Source organism: Lichenostomus cassidix, chromosome 8 (assembly GCF_008360975.1).
Source record: "Lichenostomus cassidix isolate B80296 chromosome 8, HeHo_3.0, whole genome shotgun sequence".
In the NCBI taxonomy this organism is placed as follows: Eukaryota; Metazoa; Chordata; class Aves; order Passeriformes; family Meliphagidae; genus Lichenostomus; species Lichenostomus cassidix.
In genome coordinates, this window is record NC_139489.1 from 27,093,209 (window position 1) to 27,114,016 (window position 20,808).

The window sequence follows — 20,808 nt, forward strand, 5'->3', positions numbered from 1 at the left end:
AACATCCCCCTGAAGCAGATAAATGCAAACCATTGGCTCTCTTTTCCATTTGTAAGCTTAAAACTTAAAAATACATGGAAACATTTTGGGATTTAAAGGCAGATAAGGTGCAAAAGGATGGCTGTTCCTGGATGCAGGGTCTTGGGTAGGGAAGGGATGTGGCTCACTGGGCTTTGAAGTTCTTAAATCCGAGTCAGGACATAAAATCACAGTCATGCTCCTGCCATCAGCTGCCAAAACTGGCCTCTCTTGAGTCTCCATCACTGGCTTTTCCCCTAAAATTAGGTAGCATGCTGTGTCCTTCACTGCCTTGCAAGCAATGCTTGCTTGGGCACTTGCTAAAACATTGCCACATCTCAAATAAACCCAAAACCTATTCCCAAAGGCTAAAAACAACAGAGTTATAACAGCAGCATCACAAATAACCTCTGTGAGAAAAATTGAGCTCCCTGTCTTCCCAAAAACTGGGTGAGAAGATGCTAATTTTGTCCTCAGCAGCCTGACGAGGATGCTTGCAACTTCCTGCAGAGCAACTCTTCTTCCATAGTCTTTTGTCGGGAAAAAGAAAAAGAGAAAAGAGATTTAGCAAAGAAAATTAAGAAAGGTAAAATGGCAATTGATGACTAAAATGGAAGATTTCCTGTTTAATGAGAAAAGAGGTGAATATGAATTGAGAGTTATGTGCAAAGATTTGCTTAGCATGTTATTAGTGAAGACAGCAGCAAGAAAAGATCCTTTGTCCAAACACTGCCAGGAAAGGTGACATTTGCAGTTGTTTAAAGCCTTACAGTTTTTCAGGGCAAAACTGCAAGGTATAAATGAGTGTAATAAAGATTGTTAAAAAGCAGGAGATGACAAAATAAAGACCTCACAGCTTCATACCTATACATCAACAACAGAAGGCTCCTGGCACCTGAAGAGCAGGGAAAACAAGTCTGGCCAAGGCTTTCGTTTTATCATCTTTTCTCTTCCAGAGAACAGCACAGACACAAATGGCAAAATACAGAAGCTGGGGAGGGAGGAGGGGTGGGGAGGATTTTGCAGCCCAACAACATGAGTGCTCTATGCATGGTGGGTGACTTCATCCCAGGTTTCTGCACCTCCATGGTGGGATGTGCCAGGGCAACAATGTGATTTGGGGATGCAGAGCTGGTCGTGGAAGGATGCAACATGGGGGGGCACCTCCTCTCCACGCATCAGTCCCCTCCAAAACACCAGTTTGGGAGGGAGGGTTAATGCTTATTTCATTCCTTGACAGAATAATGAGGGTGGTGTGATTGCCCAGCTCCCCAGCACTGTCACCACCTTCAACCAGACGGGGCTGAAGCCAGGGGAAGAGTACACTGTTACTTTGGTGGCCCTGAAGGAACAAGCCAGAAGCCCTCCCACCTCTGACAGCATCTCAACACGTGAGTGAGCCTGACCTGGGGGCAGCACAACAGTGCCCAGGGCTTAGTCCCAGAAATAAAGTCCCATCACCAAGAGCAGCCTGGCAGTGCATGGGCAGGGAGGAAACTAGAAGCACCCAGGTGCCCAAACATTGCAGCAACAGCTTCTTCATGCAGTATTTTGTGCCTCTCTCTCCTAAATTGCCACAAGTGAAGAAACCATGGTGAGGTTAATGGGGTTGGGTTAACGGGAACACTCAGTTCTGCTTTTTTTCTATACCTGGATAAATTCTTCTCTGATAATCTCACATTTTGGAGGCTGGATGCCCTCAAGAAATACATCTACAAATGCATTACTTACTCATATATAACAGATTAAAACTCCTACCTGCTTTTGTGCCACTAAATGTGCCTCAACTCCCACCTATTCAGGCAAATCAGGCAGCAGGGCAGAAAGCTAGGAGCAACAGCATGTCCCTTCCTAACCAATTTTGCCCAGTCACTGGTCCATCCTGTAGACCAGAGAAAATTCAGCTGGGTCTTCTTGCCAAAGGAGATGCAATGATGGACAGAGCTCACTGGGAAGAAGAGGCTCTTCACACCAGATCTGATGCAGTCTGCCTTGGCAGCCAGGCAGACGTCTACTACCTCCATCCAAGCTGTTCCAAAAGGAAACAGCACTTAAATAGCTGCCGGAGCGTTGCAATGAGGTGCTGCTAATTTGAAGCAGTGGTGAGAGCAATGGGAGGCCCCTTCCACCAGCAGCAGTTTGTTGCAGGTCTGAGCTTCCCCAGCACACTCCTCATCTCCCGCTTTGCCTCCTCGTTCAGCTTGACGTGGCATAATAGAGACATCTCCTGGTCAAGCCCGAAACTTCCTTTCTGTGGGAAGTCAGCAAAAATAAGAGGCTGGTACTTCAGACTCAAGGGTTGACCTTTGCAGGGAGTACAGGTGGAGCAGTGGGCTCCCAGATCTCTGCTCCATGAAAGCATCCCTGTGCTGGCATGTCAGAGCTTTAAACCATCACCCTTATTCTGCCTCAACACCTTGGGCCAGGATCAAGCAGCAAAGGCATGGTTTCATGCCACACAGCTAAGTAGACGTGGATCACCTGGATGACTGGACAACATGAAGTAGTTGGAGATCTAGGATATGCATGACCTGGTCCTGGCCAAGCTGGACAGCCAGTTCCTACCTAAAGACCAGGCTCCCCAGCTGCACTCCCTCCTCCTTTGCTGTTTTGCCCCCAGACCTCACCTCACTGCTCCAAATTCCTCCATGTCTTTGTCTAACCCTCCCTGGTCCTTCCCAACCCTGCCCACAAGCTTGACCCCTAGAACGTCCAACCCTGAGGTGCAGCATTCAGTAGACCCTTACTATATACTGTCATTTTTTAATATATGCAGTGTATTAGGTATATGTTTATGTGGTACAGTCTGAATTAAAAAACCAAAGGGGCCTTTTTCACCCACCTTGTGATCATGTAAGTGATAAACAGGCTGCCCAGAAGGCTTTATGCATCAGTGCTGCCATGGCACAGGGGCAATGGCCAGGCTTAGCTCTATCCATCCATCCATCCATCTAGTCCTGCTGGACTCAAGCCAGGCTTGAGCCCAGGATATCCAAAGGTTGAGTGTTGGGTGATGTGGAGGAAGGAAGGGCCCAAATCTCTGCCAAAAAAAAAAAAAAAAAGCAGTAATGTCCAAAAGGGTCTCCTGGTAGATCCCTGGTATGAATTGAGCTAAAAACCTTTTATCTGAGAGGGTTTGTTGAACACCCACCACAGCCCCACGCCCAGATAGTTGTGAAGATTCACCAGAGTAGTTGCATTTTCTTCTCTTTTCCCACTGCCAAGACATCAACAGCTTTATGAGCTGATCCCTCACTTTAAGGACAAACCAGGAGCTGGCACCAAAGCAGGAACATTTCTAGAGACATTCCTCAGTTCTCAATGCTTGCATCTGTCCTTGGCCCCACATTATTTAACACATTGTCAACACCTTTCAAAAGACATAATATTGTTGCTGATAAATTTTGCCAGTGATGGAAAAGCTCAGAAAAGAGTAAATTGAGTGGAAGATCATCAATAAAAGTTGTTTGGATAGTTTGAAGAGTTGGGCACAAAGGAAAATTACAAGTTTTTCAATGCAAAAGTACAAGCAGCTATCTAAGAGCCAAGAAAGTGTGTTGCAGTTAGATATAAGAGGTTTGTATCCTGGGAAATACCACCTTAAAAAGCTAAGGAGAAATTATTGCTGATAACCAGCTCAAGAGAAGGGCATGAGTTGCATTTTAGCTGTAATCAATGAGAGAGCTCCTGGGTCCTAGTCTGGTGTTCACAGAAAGTGGAATAGGTTCAGGAAAGAGCCAGGAGATTGGGACAAGGGACTGGGAACCTATGAGAACCTAACCCCCTAAGTACTGTGGGGTCAGGGTCATGTCTTTTGCCCGTGCCACCTCTCTCCCTTGTCCCCAAATACTAATTCCACCCACTCTGAAGGTCAGGTTGAAGCACCCCTGAAGCTTGGTGTCCCCAAAGCTTCCACCTTTCCCCATCCAACTCTCCCAGAATAACAGGTGTCCATTTCCCCCTCCTCCGCAGTCATCGACGGCCCGACGCAGATCCTGGTGCGGGACGTCTCGGACACAGTGGCCTTCGTGGAGTGGACGCCGCCACGCGCCAAGGTGGACGCCATCCTGCTGAAGTACGGGCTGGCGGACGGGGAGGGCGGCAGGACCACGTTCCGCCTGCAGCCCCCCCTCAGCCAGTACTCCCTGCAGGCCCTGCGCCCCGGCGCTCGCTACCACCTCGCCGTCAGCGCCCTCCGGGGTGCCAACGAGAGCCGCCCGGCCCTTGCCCAGTTCACCACAGGTAGCTAGCTGGCCTTGCTGGGAGGAACGGTGTGAATTTTTGAGCCTGGGCAAGCGTGGGCAGGTGGCTTGTTGCCATCTACAGATGGGCTGTTCTGCAACAAGGATGTACTCAGAGAAAAACTGAGGGGTTTTTGCATCTGGGTTTTAGCGATACCTGTTTTTCCCCTCGCACGAGTGAGCTGGGGTTTCATGTGGTGTGCTAGGAGGAAGAAGTGGAATGAAAACGTGATAGTTAAGCTGCAGGTGTGAATGCAGACACCTGAATGCAGGTGCCTTGCATCCCATCACAGAGCAACACAGAGAAAATTATTCAGCTCACCCTAAAATTCACACCCTAAAACTGGCCTCTGCCCCTCTGCTACTAGTGCCTACTCTTCTGTTTGGCTGCTAAACCTCCAGTGTAACAGGTCTTCTTTATGCCCTGTGCTCCACAGGGATGCTCATATGGTCCCCAGGGCAGTCCAGGTGATCCAAATGCCAGTGGCAAGACATGGATGGACTCAAACCCCCATATTATGACAAACCCCAAGGCAACGCCATCTTGGCCATGTCTTGCTGGAGCATTAAGGCTGAACCTGCCTGGGACACACATCCCCACTAGCTCCAGTGCCGACAGACCAACAGCTTAGAACTGTAGAATTCAGCAGTTTACATCCATAGCTCCATGCACAATTCTTGGAAGCACCAAAGTGGTCAGCACAGGTCTGAGTTCAAGGTGCCACTCACCCCCACTCAACATCAAGAGCCAAGGCAGATGCCTTGACCAAGGAATCATCAGTCAAGCAGCTGAAACCAGCACAGCCAGAAACATGGTTATATTATTTTTATCTTCTCTGAACACCCTAACTGGTCAGTAAAACTTCAGTTAATGTTAAGCCTGCAGATAGCTAATGGATTTAATTTATCATGCCATAAAGGAGGAGTCAGAGTGTGTATTTCTGTGCTGGTTTACGGTATAAAAATTATTTGTCATGTACATAACTGGTGGATATGAGGCTCCTACTGTACTAACTGTGGTACATGAATTGTGTGTGTACATATCTCTACAGATAAATATTTCGGACAAGATGCTTGGCCCAACTGATTTGCTGCATTGGCCTTCCTCGCTTTATTTCTAAAAGGCAACATAAAAAATACCCCACCAAACTCAGATCCATCACCATTACCCACTGTCTGCTGGTGCCCAGACTCAAGCTGTTGCTCACCAGAGGGGGTTATTGTGCAAACCAGAGCAGATTCAGCACACAGCCTCAGCAGCACTAATAAACAAACCCTTTGGGCAATGTCTGAGTGTGAATGAGCCTGTAATGATGCTCACAGTTTTCTTCTAAGAGCACTTCAGGCCAATGCATGGCTATTACAGAGCCCTTTTTCCCTTACTCATAGTGCCTCAGTTTCTTTCACTCTAATATGGGGGGAGTTTTCTTTTTGAAATAACATGGAATTAGCTCCCAAACCAACTTACTGATGATGCTGCAAGTGCCCCAGCATTTGCATCACTCCCCTGGGTGGCATCTCCCAGTCTGTGCTGAGCAGGAGATGAGAGCAAATGTTCCATCCCTTCCTGCCAGCACACGCCCTGGGGAGGAGGGACTGCACACGGGACCTCCTGGATGTCACACCCAGGAGATGTGACTTCCGTCTCGCTGTGACAAGACCAGAGGGTGCGTTGCCAGCGGTGAGACGGTGCCTCTCTCCCTTGTGTCGTGCAGAGATCGATGCCCCCAAGAACCTGCGGGTTGGCTCGCGGAGCCCCGCCAGCCTCGAGCTCGCTTGGGACAACAGCGAGGCCGAGGCGCACAGCTACAGGGTGGTGTACAGCACCCTGGCCGGGGAGCACTACCACGAGGTCCTGGTGCCGCGTGACGCTGGTCCCACCACCCGGGCCACCCTGGCAGGTAGGCATGCACCCACCTGCCCTTCCTCCCCCCTCCTCCTCCTCCTGTCAAGCAGGTAGGGCAATGGAGAGCCCAAATCAGCACTGATACTCAGTTGCCCTATTGCTGGTACATGTTGGAGGTTGTTTTGGAGTTTACTAGTTACTGGAGAGGTTTTTCCTTGGGATAGAGCTCATATTCCCCTGTGGGGGTCTGGATACACCTCCAAGTAATGCACCTCCAGGTGGCAAACAGAGCTGCCAAGGAACAAAGTGAGAAATAGGAATAAGCCTGTTTGGGCTGATGTACCAAAAAATATTATTTCACCCTTTTCTTTGTTTGTTTGGAAAGAGCCATGGGTGGTGATGTCCCGTGAGCAGTGCGGGGGAGCTTTGCCTTTTTCCAAACTCAAAGCAGACCCAAATCTAGAGCTGCTATTTTTGAACAAGTCCTTTAAGTAGTACATTATTCAGGCCAGCATAGGGGCTGCAAACACCACCCACGTCCCACAGCCAGAAAAGCCCCAAACACCTCAAGCAGCAACACAACAAAGCACCATGTGAGATGTGGTTTTCTTGGTTTTTGACTAGAACTGCTTGCCTTATGGATTTGCTGCTCTGGTGGCATATTTTGAGCAAAGAAAAGACTGACATATACAAAAAATGTTCTCTCATTCATCTTGGAGCTCTTCAGTATGGCAGGACACAAGGTTCTTCCATGTTGGCTCACTGCCTTCCCAAGACTTCCAAGAGCTCAGGAATCTGCTCTATGGAGTTACAAGAGAAAGTTCAGTGGGAAAGTCAAAAGTTCAGTTACAGGCACAGCAGCAGTCACAAGAAAGCCCGGAGGGCAGCAAGGCAATTAGAGCAGTTATCTTGAAAAATGTGGAATGCAGAAAGAAGAAGAATGTTAGGGCTGATTTCTTCTGTGTTTGTGATGAGAATGCATGAGGAGAAGTAAGATGAGATCAGAGACTCAGTGCTAGACTCCTGCTAGCTTTCGTATAGGGCATTTATTGGCTTTCTAGGTGAGAAGAAGTATTAAAAATGGGCCAAGTGCCCCTCCCTGGGCAGAGGTACAACACTACCCCAGTGACACATGCTGCGATGATATCCATGGCTTGGCTTGAGCTTGCCTTGGAGTATGCAGCAGCAGCCTGAAGGCTCTTGTTTTTCTCAATAAAACTAAAAAAGCTGCCAAGTCTCTGCTAGACTCAGGCAAGGCTGCAAGAAACCCCACCAGAGAAAGCTGCAGAGATGCAGATTCTTAAATCGATTGTAGAGAGTGATTTTTATATAGTGCCTCCATCATCACCTAAGTGCATTGCTTCCAGTTCCCAGGGTACTATGTAACAAACAAACAAACCAATTAAAAAAAAAAAAAACCTAAAAAAATAGTCATAGCAGAAAATAACAAATAAAAACCCATTCTGCTAGCAAAAAAAAAAAGTTATGTTAGTCATAGTGTGGATAGCACATGAGCCTCTCCCATAGCTTTGTGATGTGCAGAGGAGTCATGTCCTCCAGTCTTGTTGTATGTGCTGCAAAACCCATAGGGGGTTTTTTCCAGCCACCCAGGACCTGGTGGGATCCATGGCATGAGAGCAACCAGCAATTCCTTCTGCCAATCTCATCTACCTGCAGGAAAAGCTTTTTATGTTCAGTGAGCACTGAACATAGTTTATCAAAGATTTAAGCTTAAAAGTGCATCAAGCCTGGCCTTGACCCATATTCTCTCTTAAAAACCAGCATTTGCACATTGTGCTCTTTCCAAAAGAGCTGGGAGAGAAAAGGTTTACATCCTCCAGCTCATTTCTTCTTTCCCCTTCCCTTTTCCCAGGCTCTTCTTTCCAGAATATTTTTGACACTTACTGAGCAGGGTCGAGGGGGTCCATCTTCTCCCCATCACCAAGACTGCACTGTAGCAAGAGAAGAGCAGGGGACGAGAGCTTCCCTCTCTCCTGACCTCTTGGGAAAGATTTTGGTGGCTCCAGGGGATGGATGCTGCCCCTGGGCAAGGCAGGGTGAGGCTGAGCTGGAGTGTTTATAGCTTTTTCTAACTTTTGGGAAAGATCATGAAACACAGGGAAGAGGGGAATAAAGCCACCAGCAGCCAAGCAGAAGTGACAGGCAGAGGCAAGAGATAGCCCATGGAGATAAAACAGCACAAGAGGAAAGGAGCTGGATGAGCTCAATTCCCAAGTTCCTTGAAAGAGGCACCTCAGGATATGTCCACCCCAAGGAACAGGGCTTGATTTTGCTCCCAGAAAGACTGCACCTTTCCCAGTTAAAATGCATTTCATTTACTCTGCATAATTTATTTCTCTGCAAGGCACCAGCCCTGGGACAGTATCTGATGTTGCATCACTTCGGGAACAAATATAGCTACTTTATTGTTCCCATCTCAGCTCAAACACACAAGAGCTTCTGTCTCACTGCCAGCAATTACAGCAGACCTCAGCAACAACTTTTAAAAATGGCTTGTTTCTGAGCTAAAATAATCCAAATTCCCTGTCCAAAGGCATCCACAGGACTTTTTAAAAAGGTTCAGCTCTTCTGCAATGTGCAGAGGAACTGTTGACCTGTGAGAGAGCTCCTAATCCCAGGGATGCTCCAGAGGGTCCTCCCCTGTCCCCACCTGTGGGAGGTGGAAGAAGGGGTCACACCCTGAGGTCACCCTGCCAGGTGCTGCCCTCAAACCCCTTCATGTTCTTTGCACTCCCTGGTAGATCTGGTGCCGGGAACAGAGTATGGCATCGGGATTTCAGCTGTGATGGACAGCCAGCAGAGTGTGCCAGCGACCATGAATGCCAGGACTGGTGAGTTTGGCCCCACTGCCTGCTCCAAGCACAGCTGGCTCCTATGGCTCAGATTTCCCCATGAGACAGTCCATGCATGGGGACAAAGCTCTGCACCAACCCTCTCCCACAGAGCTTGACAGCCCCCGAGACCTCCTGGTGACAGCCTCCACGGAGACGTCCATCTCACTGGCTTGGACCAAAGCCATGGGTCCCATCGACCACTACCGCGTCACCTTCACCCCTGCCTCAGGAATGGCCTCTGAAGTGACAGTGTCCCGGGACAAGTCACAGCTCACTCTCTCAGAGCTGGAGCCTGGGACAGAGTATACCATCTCCATCATTGCTGAGAGGGGACGACAGCAGAGCCTGGAGGCCACGGTGGATGCCTTCACAGGTAGAGAAAGACAGGCTGGGATGGGGGCAAGGGCACAGACCTTGTTGGCACCTCTGCCAGCCCACCGTGTCCCTGGCACCAAAAGCCTTGAGGTGGTGATGGGGATGAGAGCTGGGGTCAATGTGTCCACACAAGAGTAGGTCTGTTGACATCAAAAGGAGGATGGCCCTACCAATGTGGTGGCACAATCCCTTTGGCCAGCAGCACTGAGCCCACTTGCTCGGCTGGAGGCTCCCAAAAGGACAAGACACAACTGGGGGAAACAGAGAGCCCTGTGCTGTCCTCTGTGGTCAGGGTGGCTTGTGTGTCCATCAGAAGAAGAAATGAAGCCTTGAGTGACCTCACAAGGACCTCTGGCTGAAAAGTCTGCAGTCATGAAGTGCAGACAACACATACCATCTGTAGTGGAACAGCTCCATCACCCACCATATGGGTCTGGGATGGAGGATGTTTGCAGGTGGAGCTGAGAAAAGCACCATTTTCCCCCTCCTGGTTCTGCCTCTTGATCCCAGCACAATTTCAGATCAATGGAGAGCCTAGATCTTCAGCTTTGCCACCTCTCTTGGGTATTTCCCATACAAGCACTGGGAAAAACATGGAGGTAAGGATCTGCAGATGGTTGGGGTTGCATCTCTCTCCATCTTCCAGGTGTTCGGCCCATCTCACAGCTGCACTTCTCCCAGCTGACATCCTCCAGTGTGAATGTCACATGGAGTGACCCGTCCCCACCAGCAGACCGCCTCATCCTCACCTACAGCCCCCAGGACCAGGAGGAGGCACAGCAGGTCACACTCGATGGCACCCGCAGGCATGCCAGCCTGACAGGCTTGCAGCCATCCACTGAGTACCTCGTGTCACTGGTGGCTGTGCATGGCACCATCAGCTCTGAGCCTGTCGTGGGCTCCATCACAACAGGTACCATGGGACACCCCTCACCAGGCATGGGACAGCAGCGGGAAGGGCAGGCAGGGGGATGGGGAGTGGACCTGCCTCCCACAGCCTTTCTTTTGCTCCATCTCACCAGGGATTGATGCCCCAAAGGATCTCAGGGTGGGCAATGTCACCCAGGAGTCCATGGTTGTATACTGGAGTGCTCCCATCGCTACCTTCGACCACTACAGAATATCCTACCGTGCTGCTGAAGGTAACAGGCCAGACCACTCCTTTTCATGCCCTGAGCTCACAGCTGCCAACCTTCCCTCCATCTGCTGGCCCCCAGGCAAGCCAACAGGTCATCCTCACCCAGGGAGCATCCCGGTGCCCTGGGCAAAGTGGCCAATAATGGGTTGGCTACAGGAACAGAGGATGGGGTGTCTGGGATGAAGATGGGAAGGGATCATTGCAGCCAAGGGCCAGCTTGGCACAGAGTGGCACATAGAATGGCCCCCAGCAGTGTGCCCTCCCCTGAGGTGGTTAATTCAGGGCTCAATCCTGAAACCCCACCTCCCTCACCTGCTTCCACCATCTCATCTCCTTTGGTGTGTTTTGTCTATGATGCTGAAAAGGTCAGGCCAGCAGAGTGCTGGGCACACAGGAGTGCACCTGCAGGCATGAAACCCACTTACCTTCAGTGTCTTGTGGAACTGCCCTCCCCTCCCAAGCCCCTCCTGAGCCCCAGGGATGGGGCCAGCTGTGATATCAAAGCTCTTGGCTCCATGTTTACAGGGAGGACAGACAGTGTGGCCATTGCCAGGGATGCCACCGAGTACACCTTCCACGACTTGCAGCCTGCCACCAAGTATGAGATCGGGGTGAGGAGCGTGCGGGGCCGGGAGGAGAGTGAGCTGGCCTCCATCACCGTGTACACAGGTGGGAAGGAGCTCCTGGTGGGCAGGGAACAATCAAACAGTGTCAGGTCCAGCCCTGGGCAGGGCTGGCAGTCCCTGCTTGCACTAATACTCAGGTGACTGAGACAGCAAGCTGGACCTCACACCAGCCAGATGCAAGCTGGAGATGATAAGCAGGGCTCACAAGGGCTCAATGGGGGCTTTTGAAGTATGTCTCAGCAAAGCATATCCCAAATATTCATGGGTAGTCATGGGTGAAAGAGATAAGCCTGTATACCAGGCACCGGGAAGCCAGAAACATGATGCTGGGCAATCATGACAACCCTTTTTAAAGGGAGTACAGATTTCCAGAAATAATCCCTGGGGAAGCCCTGTCACAAACAGCACCTGCTGCAAGAATAAAACCCTCTGTTATCCCCAAACTGCTCAAAATCTAAAGAAAGCCCCTAGCATCTCAGAGTGAGCATCAAGAAAAGAGTGGAAGAGCAGCCCAGGTAGCTGAGTAGCACAAGCTGTGACATCTCTGCACTCCAGCTTGGGCAGCAGTAACTCCTGTGCAGGCACACGTGTCTGGGCAGCAGGGCAGAACACAGAGCAGTGTGTCACAAGAAGCCCTTCCAGTTCATAGTGCAGTCTCTTCATGCCTCTGACTCTCTGGATCTCTCCCCCATGCAGCCATGGATGTCCCCCTGGGGGTCACAGCCAGCAACATCACTCCCACCGAGGCGCTGCTGCAGTGGAACCCACCACTGTCGGAGGTGGAAAGCTATGTCCTCATCCTCACGCGCCATGCAGGTACACCAGGGCTCTGTTTCAGCTCACCTTGACCTCTCTCCCATCCCAAAGCCCAGGGCTCAGTGGGTGCCCTGCACAGGGGGAGTAGGTAAGTAGCCCTTGCCTTGGGTTTTATAGGGATTGTGGGAAAAATTAGACCATCCTTCAGATTGAACAGCACCACTACAGCTCAGCTGCTGCACAGTACATTATGGTGTTTCAGCAACAGAAGTGCTTTTATTCACGAGGTCATACCCAGAGACACATTTTGGAGAACCACCTGCAATGTCTACCCTAACTCATCCCTTTTTGCTTACAGTTGCAGGACAAACAATTCTTGTGGATGGAGACAACCAGGAGTACCAGCTGACCAACCTGCTGCCCAGTACCACCTACACAGTCTCTATGTATGCCACCAGTGGGCCTCTCACCAGCCAGACCGTCAGCACCAACTTCACTACTCGTACGTACAACCACGTCCCTCACTCCTCACCCCAGCCCTGCACCTACCCCAGGAAAAGCAGCCAGCAAGACTGAGCTGAAGCTCTAGTTACATACTGTGGGGTTAGAGATAGCCACATGCCAAAAGGACACAAACACCAATCCCAAGTACCAGTGCAGGGCACAACTCAAGAACAGAATTTTAGTCAACAAGCATCGACCATTATTTTCACTCTTTCAACATTCATCCATCCATCCATCCATCCATCCACACATCCATCCCTTTCTTTCAGTCATTTCCCCTGGATGTGGTTTCCAGGCAGACCTTTGACAGGTCTTTTTTTGTGCCCAAGGCCATAGTCCAGAAGAGCACGACAACCTATTTTTCTGACAAGCAGCTCGACAGTTCCCACAGCAGATAAATGTCACAGCTGTTACCCTTAAGGTGGCACACAGGTAGAGGAAGACTTCTAGAGGGTTTACAGAGCTCTGTTCAAGGCTGGGGATGGGGGACGAGGTCTTGAAACTGAGGGTGAGGATGGACTTCGGGCTGTAGCTCAGTGTTGCAAGGTTGGGAAGCAGGGCCGAGGCGGCTGTGTGTGAGAAATTGCACTTCCCTGGGTCCCTATCCACTCTTGCAGTCTTGGATCCTCCAACAAATCTGACAGCCAGTGAAGTCACCCGACGGAGCGCCCTGCTCTCCTGGGTTCCTCCCATGGGAGAGATTGAGAACTACATCATGACCTACAGATCTACAGATGGCAGCCGGAAGGTGAGTGAGTCCTCACAGAACAGAGGCTCCTTAAGTCAGGGAATAATAACACCATGGTAAAATGAGCAGGAGAAGCCAAACAAAGCAAAAAAATTATTCTCACTGGCTCAGGGAAACCAGAAGGGTAGACACTACTTCCTGCATAAGCAGAATGATGAGAAAAAGCAAGAGATTGCCTTAGGCTGTTTATGCACACCTGCTGGTCTGGGCATAGAGGGGCTACCTGGAAAGTTTGGGGGAAAAGGGGAAATTCACAGCTTGTGAAACAAGCAAGCTGAGGCAGGAGAATATTATTCTGCAAACAGAGGTGCTAAAAGTGCCATTTGCCCTTCCTGTGAAAAGGAAGATAGGCACAGACATCTAATTAATCCTGCAATACAATAAATTTGATTATTTAATGAGTGTGTCCACATCTGCCTGTCTGGGGGAGCTGCAACAAACACTATCAGAAATACATCATGGCAAATAGTCCAGTTTCCTTTGCTGGCTTGCAGCAGCCAGAGGATAATAGCTTTGCAGAAGAGGTTCAATAATGCTATGTGGCACTGGTTGACAACCAGAAAAATTACCGTGACAGGAATCGACGGAGTCAAAACTGGCTGATAACCAGGTTTGGCCAGCTCTACTCCTTAAGCTGCAATCAGTCATGCCTTGTACCGAGGGCACACAGATCCCAATAGAGTAAACAGACCACACAGACCACAAACACTGAAATCTGTCTCCAAACCAGCTTGCTTTCTCCCATCCAAGCCATTCCAAAATGTTGACTGTATTGACTGATCTCACCTTCACTCAGTCCAGGGCTGTAAGCAGTCATGCAATGCTCCTCAGCCAGGCTCCAAGGGCTGCAGTAGTTTGTGGCTTCCCTTCCCTCCTCACTTGCTCTTTAGGCTCCCCATCGCTTTTCTCATCTGTTGCTCTTGGTGTCTGCCTCCTTCTGGGACCCATGTACAGGAGCTGATTGTGGATGCTGAGGACACGTGGATCCGTCTGGAGGGGCTTTCTGAGACCACTGAGTACACCGTGCGCCTGCAAGCTGCCCAAAACGCCATGCGGAGCGCTGTCATCTCCACCACCTTCACCACAGGTGAGGACTGACACTGCATCCCCTCAGCTGGAGCTTAGCCCACTTATCATGCTGGTAGGAATGGACTGCACCTAGGGACTTTCCCTCCTCAGGGAGCATTCCATCATGACCCACAGACAGGTACTTAAAATGCCATGACCCGCAGTGCTGCTTTGTTACAAAAAGTTAATGGCTGAAGGATCTATAATTCAAACACAAGACCAGCCCAGGGCAAGGGGATTTGAGCTTCATACCAGGAACCATCTACCAGGCCCTTTGCCTTGCCATGTCCATCCTCAACTACATAAACAGAAGAAAAAAACCCCAAAAAACAGTAAAGTCAACAACACATATGAACAGGCATGCTTTTGGGAGAGGACCTGGCCAGTGTCTCCGTGCTGTAGACACAATCTGATTGCTCAAATATATCAAAGAATCATAGAATACTTTAGGTTGGAAATAATCTTTAAAGGTCATCTAGTCCAATCCCCCTGCAGCAAGAAGGGTGATCTTCAGCTGGATCCGGTTGCTCAGAGCCCTGTCAAATTTCACCTTAAAAGTTTTCAGGGATGGAGTATCCCTGGAAATATCAAGCAGGTGCATCTCCACCACCACCAGCAGAGTCCCAGACAACAGAGCCAGCACTTTATCTAAATAATGGCATTATTCCTCCCCACTCTTAATTCTAGAGCGTTCACAATCCACTAACACCCTGAAGTAATGGGCATGGTTTCCTTACAGAATTAAATGGTGGGCATCCACAGTCACCACAGCCCTCACAGACAGAGGAATACTTACACTTCCAAGAATGAAGCTCACATGAGAATGTCACCATTGCTCCCATCCTCTGCAACCATTCATAATAGAAACTATGCAAAGCAAATTGTCCCTCATACTCTTTGAAAACCATTGCTAGGCCAGGGCACTTACAGACAGAATGCATCTTGTTCAGGGTTGAATCCAATCATGTTTTTCCTGGGCTTCAAAACCACTGAGAAGTCTCAAGATGATGTACACCAAAATTACTCCCGTCTGTGCTGCAAGTTCAATTAGGAGAGTTTTCTTTCAATCTGCTGTGGATATTCTTCCCCATCTCAGTTACATGCAAAGGTCCCTTCACCTGCTTTTAATAGATAACAGAAGCTATTAACGTCAACAAAAGAAGAAAAGTCTTGTCTAATGCATCTACAGAACAGGCTTTCCTGTTATTCTTGCCTCTTACACATGCTCATAAAGTCAGTACAATTCAGGCAGCTGATGGAATAATACATGTAATCCTAGAGGCTGCTTGGGAGTCAGGGATGAAGTTGTATGGGGGTGACTTCTCAGGTGGGATAAAGCAGCAGAAACCCACTCATGTCAGGCAGGGAGAACACCTTTTCCATCAAACAGACCTCAGCAACGTTAGTCACTATTGCCAGCTGCTGCAGCATCCAACACATTTAACTTGCTTTTAAGATGAAGACAGGCATTAGCAACAAATCAGTTTCTCCCCACTTACCCCAATATTGATGAGACAGAAGCAACCAGGAACTATCACCAAGGCAGTGCAATCCACGGACAGCATCTCTCATCAAAGCATCCAGATCCGGAATTCAATTTACTCTGGCAATGCATCAGGGGACTTTACAGAGAACAAGGACGTGTCTTTAAGGAGACAAAAAAAACAAAAAAAAGGAAAGGAAAGAAAACCACCCAGGCTTAATTTAAATTGTTTTGCTTCCTTCTGCTTACACTACACATCCTGGGGCTCTTCTATTCCCTCTGACATATTAATAGCTCAGCCTCTTTTGTTTCATGTTTGCATAAGGTTCTTGGGGAATTGTATACAGATGAGACAAAAGAAAGAAACAGATACAGTATTTATAATTTATAGTGGTTTGAAATGTCTTTCAAGGTCTCCTTGGCTCTTAAAGATATGAATATAAATTAAGAAACAAGCAATCTCCACAGAGCTCAGGGGAGCCCAAAGTGGTTGTCTTTGAAGAAATTTTCATTGTTGGATACTGTAAAATACAAACAATGTCTCGTCAGACTGTGCTACAGACCATGAATGTAGGAAAAAAAGAGGGGATCTTCAACATTTGGACACAGCAATGACCTCCAAGTCTTCAGGTCACAGGGTGGGGGGGAATGTACCCAAGTGGGAAGCAACAGACAAGGGTTGTGCTGTGGTCCTATGGGGCACAACACAACTGTGATGGAAACACATACAGCATACAAGATTTGAAGGTCCCTCACACCTTCTCTGTTTGTGACAGAGACATCCTTGAAAACCACATCCACATTGCCAACTCTGCACTCATTTATTCCATCATCCATATGTACCAACATCAAATAAAAAGATGCGTTTCCCTCTTCAGTCTTAAATAAGAAAAAAATGTTCCCAGAGTTGACATTCCAATACTGCCATGATAATTAAGTCATAATCAAGATTCTCCTAAACTCTGACCACCAAATGAGATGTTTCCTCATCAGACAACACGTGTAGCACAGTCACACAGTCCATGCTGCCCATCTCTAGCAACTCACAGTCTCATTCCTGCTCAGCTTGCAAGTGACAGTTAGCTCAGTGTAAGTCCACCATCATTTCCAAGGGCATGGAGAATCAGGAGAATCCCCCTGGAATGAGTAAAGTTCTAAAACTTGATTAGAGCTGGCAATCTGGAGAGTAGAACAGATTTTGGTATTTTCACAGCTGTCTAAATATGCTGGTGACAGCTTAAACCCCAGGGTTTCAGAGACAGTGCAGAAAGATGGTCCAAGAAGTGACACCCCTCATCATTCATCATGATGTTACCATGCACCTTTCCAATACCGGACATATGGAAGAATAATTAATATATGCACACATTTTTTTCCATTAAGTCCTCTGAGGCTGATGGCAGATGCAAAGTCTCACCACCTTGTGGAATTACTTGGAACACAGAATCCAAGATAGACGTTTCCTGGATCGTAACAAGTAGGGCCTGAGGCGTGGGAAAAAGGTGTCTCTTTCCTTGAATTTTGCCTTTTTTAAAATTTATTTTGTAGGAGGACGTGTCTTTGCTAACCCTCAGGACTGTGCCCAGCACCTGATGAATGGAGACACGCTAAGCGGTGTCTACACCATCTCCATCAACGGGGACCTCAGCCAGCGGGTGCCAGTGTACTGCGACATGACCACTGATGGAGGTGGCTGGATTGTGAGTACCCATGTGTTTGTCCCACCTATTATCTCCACCACAAAATAAGTGAGCCTCACCGTACCAGTAAAGCCAAGCACCACACTGAGCAGGAATGACGGCAGGCTCAGTATCGCACGCTTCATTTCCCACGCCATAGGGAATGGCCCACGCTCCAGTAATAATAGTTACACTTGGAGAAATGCCCTTTGATTTATTTGACGTGTTTGCAGTGCTTCTGGAGAGCAAAATCTGTGAGTGAAGCTGATTTATTGTTCTAGAAATGAAATTAATGGCCGGTAGATTTCATGGGGAATGATTCATACTGCCTGCAGAAGGAGGGTGTCAGGCATCACCCCGATTGAATGTGCACAGGAGCACTTTAGAAACAAATGCCTGTTTGGCTTTTGAATTGTACAAACATTGCTTGTCTTGATGTAGATAGACTTATAGCACAAGTAAATAATGCCATAGTGCTTTGATCTTATTCATGTCAAACTTACTTACACACATTACACAAAACTCTGCTAGATGTATAGTCAAAACAAAAAAAATGGGCTTCCTCAAATGCTGGTTTCTAGCCAGTACATTTCCCTCTCACTCTGCTTCAGAGCATCCCCTTGGATGTCACAGAAATAGCCAGTTCAAAGCAGAATTACATGGTAGAAAACCAGAAGCACCATGTGTTAGTTAAAGCAGAAACACTGAAGACCAGATTCTCCCTATTCTACCATTTATTTGCTTTGGACATTATCTAGTGTCTCTTCAGTTTCTACATCTGCATATTAATTTACTGCATGGCTGCAATTGACACTAACTGGATGGGCAGTGCAATTCTCTCCCTGAAAGGCACAATGGAAAGACAAAGTATTATCTTTACCTTGTGTGTCCAAAGCCTGGCAAAGCTGTTTCTCATCTCCATCATTATGATTTTCCCCCTGGTCTTCCTCCACATTAGGTCTTCCAGCGGCGGCAGAACGGGCTGACCGATTTCTTCCGGAAATGGGCAGATTACAGGGTTGGCTTTGGAAACTTGGAGGACGAGTTTTGGCTGGGTATGACCTTCCCTGGTTGTCTTTTATTGATGTGCCAAACCTGAGTTCCATGTGCACTGTGCTGCTCACCCATGCCAGGGGTTGGCTCCTTGCCCTTCACCACATTCCTCTACATTCTCCCTCAGACAGTTTTCCTTCACATTGCCCTTCACATTAGGAAGTCAAGCATAGGCACACCACATAAAAGTACACTGTGAAGGTCAGCAGCTCCCTAGTTTGCTCTTCCTAGGAGAGAAGGGGAGTATGCTGTCAGTTTTCATGGACCAAACCCCATCACTGTCCTTTGGATGGCTACAGGTTGCACTGGTGGACAGAAAGTCAGTTGTCCAATGAAAGCAGGAAAGGAGTGAGTGGGAGACACAGCACTGAAAATTGAGAGTGGTCTGAAATTGAGTATGCTCCTCCAAAACCTGAATATGAGACAAGGGGTCCTGCAGCATAAACACACTCTGGCTTGGTTGGGAGCTTAACAACATAAGAAGCACCAGGGCTCAACAGCTGAATGTCCCCAGCTTCAGCAGCATGAAGAAATCTGAACCTGGGCCTTGAACCCACCACTCATAGCCACAGGGAAATGAAGCTTGAGTGGGGAGAGAGAGGTCAGACCCCAGCAGTGCCAGGACATACACAGACTCACCACAAGTGCTGCTGCTCTTTGATTCCTCTCCTTGCTCTCATTTCCTGCTGCTGTTTTATTTGCCTAGAGCTTTCCTTGTTTGTTCACAGAGTGGATCCGGGCACCAGGTCTCACTAGGTGTTTCACTGTCCCAACAGGCTTGGACAACATCCACAAGATCACATCCCAAGGGCGCTACGAGCTGCGAATAGACATGAGGGATGGTCAGGAAGCAGCATATGCCTACTATGACAAGTTCTCCATTGGTGACTCCCGAAGCCTCTACAAACTGCGAATTGGGGACTACAATGGCACTTCAGGTACAGCTTCCTTGCCAGCAAGGATCTTGGGAAATCCTGTGACTGGTGGATCCGAGGCTGTGAAGGAAATCCCAGCTTGAAAGCTCACTTACCTAGACTGGCAAGACAAAAACCCACAGTCCTTTCTGCCTTCCTACAGCCCGTCATGTAAAGCAGGCTGCTAAATCCCACTAAGGACACAGGGAATTTTCCATTGGGGATTAGATATTTAATATCAGAGACATTGCTGTTCAAATAACCAGGTCAATCATCAGAGGTGTCATCTCACTTGGCAATAACCACAGCTGGCTATTGATGCCATGCTGGAGGCTGTATTTATTGCCTTTCCACAGCTATGGAAAAATCTGAAATCCTCTGAGTCATTTCCTCATGTAAAGGCCAAACACTGCCCAGTTTTGCAAGGACACTGTCATACCTGCTTTCTTGGTTGATTTAGAAAAGCTAAAGTTGCCCACCAGGAAACAGTGGGTGACAGAGGGAGGGGGCACCTCTTCCTTAACAAGGGAGAAGGGATATAACTGTAGCCCCTTTAGCTGGGATTGACATGCCCACTGCAAGCCTCCATTGACAAAACTTCCACCATGTACCAGGTGGAACCTCACAGCATACCTAAGATGCAGGAATTTCCCTATTCAATAGGGAATAGGAATCTTGATTATGTGACAGGATCATTGATTATGTGACAGGAATCTTGATTATGTGCAACAAAGCACTTGTTCCAGCCTCAAGTCCCAGGGCACAAAGCACCCAGCCCATTGCCAAAAATAGCAGTAATAGTGTCATGCAGACATGATGCCCTCCCCTTCCCCATTCAAACTCTGCTTCTAGCTGTCTAACCAAGGAGCTTCAGCTCCACCTTGAGATAAGGCAGCCAGGGCTTGACAAATGGTTCATTGCTAAAAGTATGTCTCTCCATGGCTGGATTGCACACAAGCCAGCATGAGTCCACTCTATATGTCCTTAGCAATCACCAAGGAGCATATTAAGAATGTCTCCTCTAAGTACATGGCTCAATTTTAGTAATGACCATATCTTACTCCGGCTTTTCTTTCACCCAAAAGCAGCTCTCTAGTGAGGTGGTGAGATGAGGTTAGAGGTTTTGGTTGGAATAAGACATCACCCATCTTCCAAAAACTTCTTCCTCTTATCCAAAGGGAGAAAAGCTGGCCAAGCATCTTGGTTCAAGAGATGAATGTTTGGTCTCCTTTGAGAGAAAAAAATCCCTTTGGCTAACAGAAAAGGAGGCTGAAAGCATCCTGAAATTATATAGCAGAGCCAAGCCTCAGGAAATCACGGATGCCAAAATCTGGGATTGAATTGATTTCTGGAACACTGAAATTCAGGTCCAAACACATATCTAACCACTTTATCTGACCAAGTCAAGAAGCCTGTAAGATTTGCTATGATCTGCACTGATCTTAAACAGACAGCAGAGGACCTCAGATGAACCAATTTTGCACAATTCCAGTTGTTATTCCCA

At 48.3% G+C, this 20,808-nt stretch overlaps 1 protein-coding gene and 1 long non-coding RNA gene across 2 annotated transcripts in view; one reads left to right on the forward strand and one right to left on the reverse strand.

Moving 5' to 3' along the window:
• TNR (tenascin R) overlaps positions 1 to 20,808 on the forward strand; it is a 72,738-nt gene that overhangs the window by 46,406 nt on the left and 5,524 nt on the right. The window contains exons 6-20 of the mRNA XM_085068645.1: positions 1,259 to 1,409; positions 3,991 to 4,260; positions 5,975 to 6,160; positions 8,868 to 8,957; positions 9,070 to 9,333; positions 9,982 to 10,248; positions 10,358 to 10,477; positions 10,999 to 11,142; positions 11,796 to 11,915; positions 12,214 to 12,357; positions 12,977 to 13,107; positions 14,062 to 14,194; positions 17,207 to 17,358; positions 18,296 to 18,392; positions 19,167 to 19,328. Of these exons, the coding sequence (XP_084924771.1) occupies positions 1,259 to 1,409; positions 3,991 to 4,260; positions 5,975 to 6,160; positions 8,868 to 8,957; positions 9,070 to 9,333; positions 9,982 to 10,248; positions 10,358 to 10,477; positions 10,999 to 11,142; positions 11,796 to 11,915; positions 12,214 to 12,357; positions 12,977 to 13,107; positions 14,062 to 14,194; positions 17,207 to 17,358; positions 18,296 to 18,392; positions 19,167 to 19,328 (2,431 nt within the window). The remainder of the gene's footprint in view (positions 1 to 1,258; positions 1,410 to 3,990; positions 4,261 to 5,974; positions 6,161 to 8,867; positions 8,958 to 9,069; positions 9,334 to 9,981; positions 10,249 to 10,357; positions 10,478 to 10,998; positions 11,143 to 11,795; positions 11,916 to 12,213; positions 12,358 to 12,976; positions 13,108 to 14,061; positions 14,195 to 17,206; positions 17,359 to 18,295; positions 18,393 to 19,166; positions 19,329 to 20,808) is intronic.
• On the reverse strand, positions 14,632 to 19,172 carry LOC146434196 (uncharacterized). The gene is made up of 4 exons (XR_014853857.1): positions 19,030 to 19,172; positions 18,218 to 18,617; positions 15,675 to 15,797; positions 14,632 to 15,296 (listed from the first exon to the last, which is right to left on the reverse strand). It is a non-coding gene; the product is annotated as an uncharacterized LOC146434196 (long non-coding RNA).